This window comes from Meriones unguiculatus, chromosome 19 (genome assembly GCF_030254825.1).
Source record: "Meriones unguiculatus strain TT.TT164.6M chromosome 19, Bangor_MerUng_6.1, whole genome shotgun sequence".
NCBI lineage: Eukaryota > Metazoa > Chordata > Mammalia > Rodentia > Muridae > Meriones > Meriones unguiculatus.
In genome coordinates, this window is record NC_083366.1 from 28,647,555 (window position 1) to 28,660,345 (window position 12,791).

The 12,791-nt window shown below is 39.2% G+C and overlaps 1 protein-coding gene across 6 annotated transcripts in view; it reads left to right on the plus strand.

Moving 5' to 3' along the window:
* Dip2c (disco interacting protein 2 homolog C) overlaps positions 1-12,791 on the plus strand; it is a 408,243-nt gene that overhangs the window by 348,000 nt on the left and 47,452 nt on the right. For 3 of the 6 annotated variants that reach the window (XM_060372683.1, XM_060372685.1, XM_060372688.1), the window contains 4 exons: positions 1,656-1,777; positions 3,514-3,594; positions 11,435-11,558; positions 12,156-12,277. In XM_060372683.1, the coding sequence (XP_060228666.1) occupies positions 1,656-1,777; positions 3,514-3,594; positions 11,435-11,558; positions 12,156-12,277 (449 nt within the window). The remainder of the gene's footprint in view (positions 1-1,655; positions 1,778-3,513; positions 3,595-11,434; positions 11,559-12,155; positions 12,278-12,791) is intronic. The other 3 variants (XM_060372684.1, XM_060372687.1, XM_060372689.1) reach the window with 1 other exon arrangement.

The following is a 12,791-nucleotide window of genomic DNA, read 5'->3' on the forward strand; positions in this document are numbered from 1 at the left end:
CAAGGTTTCTCCATTTTGGCCATCACAAGTACATCAGGTCTTATAATAAAAGTGATTCACAAAACAACAACTGGGTAAAGATCTTTACCAACCTACATCTGACAGGGCTAATAGCCAGAATATATAAAGAACTGAAGAAGTTAAATATCAACAAACCCAGTAATCCAATTAAAAAAATGGGGTACAGAGCTAAACAGAAGTCTCAACAGAGGAATATCGATTGGCAGAGAAATACTGAAAGAAATGCTCAACATCCTTAGTCATTCAGGAAATCAAATCAAAATGACCCTGAGATTTCATCTCACACCCAGCAGAATAGCTAATATCAAAAACTCAAGGGATGATACATGCTGGAGAGGATGTGGAGAAAGAGGAATCTTCCTCCATTGCTGGTGGGAATATAACCTTGTACAACCACTTTGGAAATCAGTCTGGCACTTCTTCAGAAAATTAGGAATAGTGCTACTTCAAGATCCAACTATACCAGTCCTAGACATATACCCAAAAGATGCCCCACCATTCAATAAGGACATTTGCTCAACCATTTTCATAGCAGATCTATTTGTAATAGCAAGAATCTGGAAACAACCTAGATGTCCCTCAACGAAGGAATGGATACTTAAAGTGTTGTACCTTTACACAATGTAATACTACTCAGTAATTAAAAACAAGGAAATCATGAAATTTGCAGTAAAATGATGAGAACTAGAAAAAAATCATCCTAAGTGAGGTAACCCAGAAGCAAAAAGAAACAAATTATATATACTCACTTATAAGTGAATATTAGCCATAAAATATAGGATAAACATATTAAAATCTATAGCCCTAAAAAAGCTAAACAACAAGGAGGACCCTAGGGAAGATGCTTAATCCTCATTCAGAAGAACAAACAGGATAGACATCAGAAGTAGCAGAAGACAAGAAACAGGACAGGAGCCTTCCACAGAGGACCTCTCAAAGACTACCCATCAGGGTATTGAAGGATATACTGAGACTCATAGCCAAACTTGGGGCAGAGCACTAGAATCCTTATGGAAGAAGAGGGATATAGAAAGATCTGGAGTGGACAGGAACTCCACAAGGAGAACAACAGAGCCAAAATACCTAGGCACAGGGGTCCTGCAGAGACCAATACTCCAACCAAGGACCATACATGAAGAGGACCTAGATGCCCTGTTCAAAGGAAGCCCATTGGCTGCTCAGTTTCCGAGTGGGTTCCCTAGTAAGGGGTACAGGGGCTGTCTCTGACATGGGCTCAGTGGCAGGTTCTCTGATCACCTCTCGGGGGGTGGGGTGCAACCTTGTCAGGCCACAGAGGAAGATGATGCAGCCCTTCTGATGAGACTTGATAGGCTAGCATCAGATAGAAAGGGAGGAGGTCCTCCCCTATCAGAGGCTTAGGGAAAGGGCATAGGGGGAGAAAAGGGAGGGTGGGTGGGACTGGTAGGAGACAAGGGAGGGGGCTGCAGTGGGGATACAAAGTGAATAAATTGTAATAATTATGTAAATTAAATTTTTTAAAAAGTGATTCAAGGCATGGTCTTTGAAAGCATTCTTTTTTTCTAGGTTAATTCCTTACTAATTATGTAAGAATCCTGTTAGAAAGAATTTCGCTTTTGTCTCTAAGGTTATACTTCTCTTTTTTTCCCCCCCAGAAATTGGCCCTGCCTCAGTGATGGTGGGAAACCTGGTTTCTGGGAAGAGGATTGCCCAGGCTAGTGGCAGAGACCTGGGTCAGATAGAGGACAATGACCAGGCCCGGAAGGTGAGAACCGAGGTCAGAACTCAAATTATTCCCTTGACTCTAGAGATGTGTTAACTATTTGTAGAATCACACAGTCCCAAGTCCTCAATGAGTCAGTTCCACATGTATTGCTGATTTCACATCTTTGATAATACTGCCACACCTCCCCACTTGTCATACAGTAGAGATTCATAGTCTTATGGGGGGGGGAGGAGGATGAGGCTCTAAGAAATTTTATCATGTCACGGAAGTGAAGTGATATCATCAACCTGTACAGGACTGAGACAAATACTAGGAAACCATTGCTCTTCACCACTTTCTTTCTAAGTATCCCCCACCAGCCCTTATGTGAAGCTCTCACTGCCTCACAGTGATCTTTGTGTACAGTTTATGTCTTCTGGTCGTTAGCAGGTAGCTTTCCTTACAGCAGCTTAAAGAGCAAATATCTAGCTCCTCCTCACCCACACAGCAGAGCTCATAACTTGCTTATGTATTTCTGAGTCCCATTGCAGCACCTCAGCTCTGACAATGCTTAGGACTCCCTATTTCCCATAGCCCAAGATTAGGCCCATTCAGTATGGGCTATTAAGGAATGTGATAAAACCATTTAAATACTACCAGTGTAATAACATACAGAAATTTTTTCATTAAAAAAACTTGATTGTCATATTCCCCTCACATAGTACATTTCTATTAATAAGACATATCAGGATGTATATGTTTCCTATATCTTCATGTGAAATGAGACTGTCCTTTTTATTACGTACTAAATCAGTTTGATGCATTTAATCTATGTAACTTGTAATGAAATTTAATAACAACAGAGAATTGGCATTCTACAGTCATATATTTAATAGAAGCTTTTTTTTAAGTAAGTTAGATTAGAATTTTTTTTTTCCCCTGCACATAACAGAAATCAGTGTTTTATATTCTTGTAGCCCTGGGAGGAAAAATGACTGACTGTGTTGGCTGATGTTACTTATAAGGGGGATAGCCCTCCTCTTCCTTGGGCTGACTTGTAGAGAACTTGCCTAGCCAAGGGTAGGAACTGTCAGTCTCAGATACATTAAATTCTTTTTTTTTTCATTTTTTTAATTTATTTGTTTTTTATTAATTATAGTTTATTCACTTTGTATCCCAGCTGTAGCCCCCTCCCTCATCCCTTTCTAATCCTACCCTCCCTCCCTCTTCTCCTCCCTTGCCCCTCCCCAAGGGGAAGAGATCCTCCTCCCCTTCCCTGTCTTATCAGGATTGACTGCATTGTCTTCCTCTGTGACCTGGTAAGGCTGCTCCCCTCTGATGGGGAGGTGATCGAAGAGCCAGCCACTGAGTTCATGTCAGAGATAGTCCCTGTTCCCATTACTAGGGAACTCACTTGGACACTGAACTGCCATGGGCTACATCTGTGCAGGGGTTCTCACTTATCTCCATGCGTGGTCCTTGGTTGTAATATCAGTCTTAGAAAAGACCTCTGTGGCCAGATTTTTTGGTTCTGTTGCTCTCCTTGTGGAAATCCTATCCCCTCCATGTATTTCTAAATAGCAACAGGGAAAAGCCAAGTATTTTCTCATTCTTTTGATGACTTATTTGGCAGAGTTTTGTTTTGTTTTTTTTTTTAATGTGAATATGTCCTTGTGCTTCTGTGTAGGGAAGCATGCACTCAATTTATTTTACTTTATTTATTTTACTCAATTTATTTTTACTTAAATATTGCGATTGCCTAACCCAGATTCCAGTGGCATGACCCTACCATCTTTGTGTCATTGCAGTTCCTGTTCCTCTCAGAGGTCTTACAGTGGAGAGCGCAGACCACCCCAGATCACCTGCTATACACACTGCTCAATTGTCGGGTAGGCTCTAAAGTGCCAGAGCTCATACTTCCTAATCTCTTACTTTAGTAGTCTGAACTTTTTCCTGGGAGGTTACCTCCTTTTATAATATTCACAAAGACTCTTCTTGGTTCAATGGTTAAATACTCTTAACAAACGTAACATGGCCAGGGCTGTTAATTCAGCTGAGAGGTTACAATTCATTATGGAGGAAGTTGCAGCATCTGGAGCTGATACACAGCAAATTGTACTGTATCAGTACGATTTGTATCTGCAGTCATGAAGCAGATTGCAAAGCAATAAATGCATACTTGTTATTGCTTTCACCTTCTCCACAGTATTTCCCACCCAAAATTGAGAGGTTAATGTTATCTACAGTAGAAAACGAATGTACTTCTAAGAGATCGTTTTATTCTTATAAACAAACTTGTTTACATATAAATGTGTTTTAGTTACATACTCTAGGGAATGAAAACCATTTCTACGTTACAAAGTTTCTGTTCAGTTTCATATTAGGAAATCAATTAAACTCATCCTCCTTAAAAGCACTTAGAAGTCAGAACTTAAATTTAGTAGCAAATATTAACAATAAAAGTTATGTGCAAAGGTCTGTTAACGATCTGTTGGGGATTTTTTTTCTGCTTTTTGTTTATTTGTTTAATATTTTTTATTTATTTAACTTTTTATTTTTTTATTTTATTTTTTTAACAAACGTACTTTATTTAGGGTTCTTAAATCTGTCTACCTCTTTCCAATCCCCCAACACTGGGTAGAAGAAAACAAAGGTTAGTGGGGACAGGGGGCAGAGCTCTCTTTGCTGGGTAGGTCCTAGGATTCTTTTGGGTGCAATACTGATGTCAGTAACCAGTAAATCAGCAAACAGTCCTCCTCTGAGCAGCAGACCCTTCTTCCTCTGGGCTATCATATTTATACTCCTCAAAGTGCTCAGAATTCAACTAATTCTAGTTGGCTAAGACCATGCTCCACATGAGATGCTTAAATAGGTGTGGACAAACTAAAGTCCCCAACTTGGAATTATAGCAAAAGCATGTTTACATATCAGAAACCAAAATGTACACAACACTCTCCTGCTGGAGGCCTCTGTGGTTTCTGCTGCTCTTAACTTTTTATTTTATGCGCATTAGTGTGAAGGTGTCAGATCCCATGGAATTACAGACAGTTGTGAGTTGCCATGTACATGCTGGGAATTGAACCAGGGTCCTTTGGAAGAGCAGGCAGTGTTCTTAACCACTGAGCCATCTCTCCAGCCCACTTATTTGTTTATTTTTTTGGCCTTTCAAGATAAGGTTTCTCTGTGTAGCCTTGGGTGTCCTGGACTCACTTTGTAGACCAGGCTGCCTGCAAAGTCACAGAGATCCACCTGCCTCTGGCTCCCAGAGTGCTGGGATTATAGGCAAGCAGCACTGTACCCAGCTTTTTCTTTTTCTTACTTTTCTTTATGCTATGGAACTAAAGCTTGAAATATAGACCATGATGGTAAAACCTCTTGTCAAGTACAGGCACTTGTAAGTCTATAAATCTGAGGCCATTTAGGATTTCTGATCCTAAAAATGATCAAAGTCTTAAGTGCTCAAAGGTTTGGCTTCTGGTTATCAGCGTTTGTTTGCATGTGATTGAATTCCTCTGAATATATGTACTTGGACGTCTTTCACCTTAATCTGCCATAAAGGTCTTTATCAACTTAAACTTACCTTTCTGGAGTTGGTCAGATGGTCATCATATACAACATCTGTTAAGATCTTATCCAAGGAGAGTCTTTGGAGACAACAAAGAGCATTTCATCATGGTTCCTCTGTTCTCTGAATGTCTAATGGAAAGCCTCCCCTCTAAGGGGCACCCTGTGTTCGCAGCCCATGGACCTCCTTCTATATATGGTCACATAGCCATTTAGTCATAGAGCCTGAACTCTGAGAATTCAGTAATCATATACCCATGTATCTGAAAAATTATTCCCCCCTTTTTCAGTTTCATTACATTTTTATTTGTTGTGTGTGTGTGTGAAACAACATGCTTCTGGAGGTCAGAAGACAACTTGTGGGGATCAATTCTCTCTTTCCATTTTGTGGGTCCTGGATATTGAACTCAGGCCTTTCAGGATAGCATATATCTTTATCTGCTGAGCCATCTCTGGTCTCAGACTTCCATTTTCAGCTTTTTCATTGAGTCTATCTTCAGCCTACAAATATAGACATGATTCCTCTTCCTTCATACAACTGCCCAGTTTCATCTTCCTTTACATCTGTGATACTTTTATTCCCCGTTAATCTTCTCTTCCTGGACTCTCCTGGACCTCTTCATGTGGTGGTTTTCCTGTAAGCTCCTCTTGACTTTCCTTTGTTCCTAGCCTCCATGGCTCTTCCTCTTCCAATATTTCCTCCAAAGTGATAACTAGAATGGAAGGCCTTAACTATAACTGACCTCCTTTTCATTGGGCCTGGTAGATCTTTTAATGGGTAGAGCTTTCTTTCTTTTCCTAATATTCTAATACTGCCATGGTGAGTATATCCTGTGCAAGCTGTCAACAGAGAGCAAATCAAAATGAATCACTTTTAAACTCCCCCTTTAACATTGCCTAATACCTTGCTCCCATTTTTCTAAGATGAACAAATACCTGCGTTCAAACTTTATAAAAGTCTAAGTGGGTAGCACAGGAGTTAGTAAATCCTTGTAGATCCTTGTAGATACAAAAATTCAAATGTGATGGCAGTGTATTTATGGACAAATAGTGAAAATAGCAGTGTTCTGCTTTTGTGTAACTGTAATGAAGATACCCCAGATAGCGCCTTGGAGTGTTGTCAGGATACCAGGCTTGGCATCCAATCAGTGTGACCTTTTAAACATAGTCTCCCAGTTCCACCTCACTCCACAGTTCACAAACCACTCGGATTCCCTTTGTCTCCTATCTCTGCACTACATACTCTGTCTTTCCCATCTTGCCATCACATATTCAGTAATCACTCATCACAGTAGTGCCTGTTGTGGAGCCTAGAAGGTTGCTTGTGTATTTTTTCTTTTAGCCTCTGGAAGGTTTTTTTGTTTTTGTTTTTGTTTTTGTTTTTGTTTTTGTTTTTGTTTTTTTGAGACAAGATTTCTTTATGTAGCCATGGCTGTCCTGGAACTTTCTCTGACCAGGCTGGCCTTGGATTCAGAGCTCTACCTGCCTCTGCCTCCCAAGTCCTGGGATTAAAGGTGTGTACTATCACTGCCCAGCTCTGCAAAGTATGTTTAATAATTATGAATTTGACCTTTATTTTAAAGTTATCATTCTTGGACCATGGGTCTTTTAAGATAATTGAAACACTTGACTTCAGAATGTGAAGGGTGTTTTTCATTATTGCATTCAGTATCTATTCATGTGCTTGCATCCTTGGCAACTGTAGTAAGTAGGCATGAGGTAGCAAGATTGAAGATTGGAATAGTGCTTATTAAAATGATCAGGAATAGTAGAAAACTTTCTGTCTCAAAACATGAAGAATATCTTTTTTTTTTAAACCAGGAACTTCAGCCAAGTCATTTAATTCTTTTGTTTCTTTATTTGTAGTAAATAAATTTATATACTTATTTATGTATTTAAAACGTGAATTTTTATTTGCTCTTTTCTTCACTCCTTAATTTTTTTCATTGTTAAAATGGTGTCAAGTTCATAGTCATTGACTATGAAGTTTGTTATGTTTAAATGGATGCTGACCTCTGTATAACTCTGCCTTACCAGCCTGTCATGAAAACTCTCTCACAACTTATTTTAGAAGACAATATTAACTTGATGAAACAACTTCACCTATAAATCTACTTTTTATCCAGTGGTTTCAGAATAGAAACCACAAGTTCACTTGGAACTTGTGTTCTTTTTTTTTTTAATTAATTAAAGTTTATTCACTTTGTATCTCAGTGTTCTTAAGTAGTGCTTGGGAAAATGAAACATGTTTCTGAACTTGGTAGTATTTCTATTGCAGTAAAAGATTGTATTAAGATCTTCAAAGTGAATAGAGGCTTCAGAGATAGCTCAGTCAGTATAGTGCTTACCTTGTAAGCATGAAGACATTAGTTCAGTTCCTGAGCTACACAAGAAGAGGTGGGGTGGAGATGAAATGCTTATAATCCTTGCCCTAGGAAAGGAGAGACAGGTGGATCCCTGGGTATTAGGCCACTGAGAGACCTCATCTCAAGAAAGGGGGGGTGGACAGCACCTTATAGATGAACTATACCTGAAGTTGCCTTCCTACCTTCATGTACATGTGCACAAACACGCAAGACTATCAAAGAGCAAGTGGCAATGAACTCATATATGATGGAGTTATGTCATATTCAACCTTGTAAGTTAGAAAGGAAGAAAAGAAATAATGTCTTATATCATGATTGACATTCAAACTGAGAACTTATTGTGAGCTACTCTTCAGATAATGTAGGGGAGGGGCAGAGGGAAGAGAGATCTCAACACATACCACATCTCCCACAGCCCAGTGAGGGATTCCAATATTCAGGGGAAGACTATTGTCTGACTATTTTGACCTGTCAGTTCCCAATAATGACACAGAGACTTACTATTATTTATTATAGCTAAAACCTTAGCTTGCTACCTCCCAACTAGCTTGAATAATTTATTTAACCCCATCTATTCTAGTACACATTTGCCACATGGCTTGTTACCTCTCCTCAATCTAACTTCCTCCATGTCTGGCTGGCAAATCCTTGTGTCTCTTAATTCTTCCCACAGTTCCCATCTCTGGATGGATCTTACCTTTCCTCTTTTGCCTAGCTATAAACTGTTATCTCTTTACTAAACCAGTCAGAAGGTGATAGAGAAGAGTGTTTAATTAACAATACCAAAATTCAGACAGTTCTCAGCTCTCTGCTGACACAGAAATCAACATTTGAATAATACAAAGACAATCTTTACATAGTACATAAAAAGATAATCCCAACAGAAGACAGTGTTTACTCAACATGTTCTTTCCAGGCAAGGTGGTCACCTCATCACATAGCCATAGCTATGGAGCAAAAACTTATGTCAGACATACAAATATGATAGTCTACCTCTTTCCCACATAGGAGCTTCTAGAGGGACTTGAGGGTACTGCCAATGAATTTCAAGTCTCTGTACATGACAGCTTCAGATCCTAATTACCACAAAGCATATTTCTCTCCTGTACTATTATCATAGAGTGTGATGGGTTAATTTTTATGTTAACCCCATGAAATGGCAAAGAATATTTAGAAATTGCTTTAGAACTTTATCAAAGATAAAAGAAGGCATGTGAGTTAAGTTTCACATTTTGTTAAAAGCCCATTAGGAATTTTCAGTAGCTAGAACTAAAGTTATTTTCTAGAAATTATTGACTGGTGATGTGAATAATCCAAACTTCTCAAACCAAAGAAAGGGAGAGGGTGCAAATCATGGGCTTTGTCTTCCATCATCAGGTTATTGATAAGCAGTTGTATTGGTCCAATAAAATCTCTGAGGCAGATCATTTTATTTTTAAAAGTTTGCATTGGTGTGTTCACTTGCTCACCAGTGGAGAGAGAGGGAAAGGCCTTGGGAGGCGCCTTGTGGGGGCTGGGATTCAAACTGCAGTCCTCTGGAGGAATAGCAGGTGCTCTCAACCTGCTGAGCCATTCACACCGTTCTGGGGATACAAAGTTGAGAGATCATATATTATAATGGCGTTCTTGCTAACAGAACCCTGAGATAGTACAGAGTGTCATGTGAAAGGAGAAGAGTAACTCAGACTTTGGATGGATGCCTGTGTGTGCTGGTCTCTTTTTCTTCTCAGAAACCCACCATCATTCAACCACGGAGTTTCTGTTCTGATGACATCATGTAATAATCCTACTTTCTTCCCTAAGATTTTACCTCTAAACTCTGTGGTCTTAATGTTTACAGAATTCTCATATTTCATTGTTGGAATTAAAATTTAACCTATGGTGCTTTGGAGAAAATTCATACCACATATAAACTATAGTAGAGATTCATTTTAGCTCTTTTGAAGGTAAAAGAAAATCAGTTAGAGCAATTGCAACTATCTTAGGCAGACATAGGCATACTGCAACAGTACCATGGTGATACACACCCCAATAACAAGTAGATATTCTCAGTAGGGATAGATGACTACACCAATTCTGTCAGCTCTTTCTGAGATATAATGCTAGTGAGCCAGGAGGCTCATTTCCTGTGTATGACCATAGATGGTATTCTGCCTTTCCTCATAAAGAAACTGCCATTCTCTAATGTCAAGGTAAGTTTGATGAGGAGCCTTACCATCAGCTTTGCTGTTCATTCTCTCACCCACTATAGTTGCTTTAAAAAGCTCAATGGTCCTTAAGTCCAGGGAGGTTTGTGTTTTGATTCATGCTGATAGACATGTCCATGACTAAATGCTCAGAAGAATGCTAAATTTTGAAGGCACCAAATTATAACCTTTTGTCTGTGTTTCTTAGACTCATGCCATCTCATACACTTACACCTACACTTACTAAGCATCTTTGCTTCATTCTGCTCTCACTAGTCTACATTACATACCAGTTTCTGTTTTCTTATTTTAATCTTTCTGTGATGCAAAGGAAAGTATGTGGGAAGGAAAGGACCAGTTTAGAGACTTGCAAGCTAAGCATTCTTCTAAAACACCAGTCACAGCATCAGTGGATATCTGAAGGTTAATTCAGCTGTTACCTAGATGACTTCATACTGCCCCACCTTTCTTTGTATCAGTCATCAAAGATAACAACTTGGCCTCATAGAATTCACTGTGATTAAACAGGTTTTATTTTTTGCTGAATATTCTGCTAAATATGAGGTATTGGTATGTGTATCTTAATGTATCATAAAATACTTCCCATCAGGACCTTCCTTTCTAGTCACATGTATGCTTATGACATGGGACATTTGGAACAGGAATTCTGTGTGTTTTTCCAGGCACTGCTCCCAAACAGCCCAGAGGCTCTGGCCATTTTGGTCCATACAGCTGTTTTCTATATGGTAGCTCTTCCACCAGCTCATTTAAGATCTTACTTTCACAAATATCTTTCACTTGGGAGTTTCAGTCTTTGAGCCTTGAATCTCACTGTATTTTCCTTTAAGTCCCACAAGCTCCCACATCCTTTTTCCAAACTATTTACATAAATATGATACACTTAACACATGGCCAGTTTTCACTTTCAGCTTAACTTGTCTTCCTCACCCCATAGAGTACCAAGCAGAAATGTCTATTGCTTTAAAAAAAAAGGGGGGGTGTATTTCAAAGTACCCATGGACTATTATATCTTCTCACCTGTGATTAATGCAAACTATACATTGTATCCTCAGGATTTTTTTTTTAATTAGCTGAATGTAATTTGTAGAAAGCTTACCTCTTCTACTTTCTTGTGTTGAGACAGGTTAGTACTATGCAGTGCAGGATGCCTGTAAATAACTTAGACTGGCCTCTAACTCTTGATCCTCGTGCCTGAGCTTCTATAATGTAGTTTATTCATGCTTTTCTGCACAATGTAAATAATGAAAGGCATATATTTCGATATTTCTTAGTGCCAATAGGATACTGTACTTCTTTCAGGGTATTTTTAGCCTTTCTTTGTTTTGCAAATTTTAAAAAATCTACGTGAAAATTCACTTGAGCTGTGTAGCTGAAGATCTAGTGACAGTTGCTGGCTTTTGAAGAGGGAGAGTCAGTTTTCTCTTGGCATAGTAGGGGAGAAGGATGAAAACATTCTAAATGTGACCGTTATAATTGTGGTTCTGTGACTATACCAAAACCCACTGACCTGAGCATTTCATTTAAGTAGAATATATGATGCATGGTCTTCTATGATAAAGATCTCTCTAAACACCTGTTCTTGTGATGCTCAGGGAACAATAGCAAACTCCTTGACGTGTGTTCAGCTACACAAGCGTGCAGAGAAGATAGCAGTGATGCTGATGGAAAGGGGCCACCTGCAGGATGGAGACCATGTGGCATTAGTCTACCCTCCAGGTAAAGCAGTAGGATCAGTCCTGACCCCTAAGAGGGGTAGCAAGGACAGCGAGGGGAGGAGACAATTTGTTGACCCCAACAGTACTTGCAGAGTTTCTGGGTTACTGCCTACTATGTTCTTTGTGTCTGTTTAGATTCTCACCAGACTCATTTGCCTCTAGTTATTCTCACTCACTGTTTTAGAGGCTTAAAGCAATACCTACCCAAACTTTTATATCTATATCTGATTAAGCTACTAAGGTAGTTCATATTATTGGTAGTAATTAAGTATTCAGCTCCTAGACATAATCATACCTTTGAAGTATTGGATAGATAGATAGATAGATAGATAGATAGATAGATAGATAGATAGATAGATGAATAAATGAAACATCCAAGCTGTCTTAGTATCTTGTATCTAAAAGAACAAGACATAAGAAAGTAATCACTGAGACTTACTCAAAAGGTACAGGGTGGAAGGAGTTAAAGACCTTGTTTCCTTTACTTTCTGACTTTTACCAGAGTAGAACTTGCACTGAGAGAGAGCAGTGGTAGTCATTAAGCAATGTATTAAGCAATGTGACTGGCTTCAAGTGTTTCTGCTTTTCTCTCGTGTAGGAATAGACCTTATTGCTGCATTTTATGGTTGCCTGTATGCAGGCTGTGTGCCAATCACTGTGCGGCCTCCACATCCACAGAACATTGCAACGACATTGCCTACAGTCAAGATGATCGTAGAGGTAACCAAGGCTTGGGTAGAATACTGTTGGCTTTTCACATGCCTTTTCACAGTGGCAAGCTGTGAGTCACAAACCTAAAGTCTACAGGGGCAGCATCTAGCTGTGCTATATGTGTGGGTGTGCGATGAAAGTAATAGAATTGGAATAGAAGTGTCTCCAGGGAGTTTATCATCTAGCTTTGGGAGTAAGATCTAAACTGAGCAACATGAAAGCTGGGACAGCTGGAAAGGACTACTGGAGTTCATTGATACTTCCATAGAGAAGGCTTCATCACCAAACACAAAGGAGCAATCTGAATGAAAAACAATATAGGGCTTCTTCAAGTTCCTTTCTGGAAGGTTGTTTTCTTTGTTTTTAGAGTATGTATGTATGTATGCTTTATTTATTTGTTTGTATAAAGAAGTTAAAGACTAGCATATGCGTTCCCCTACAGGAAGCAGTCATAAGAAGTAGAGAACAGTCCTGGCCTCCTGGTGAATGCTCTATAGCAGTGAGGGAACACTGCCAAGAAAGG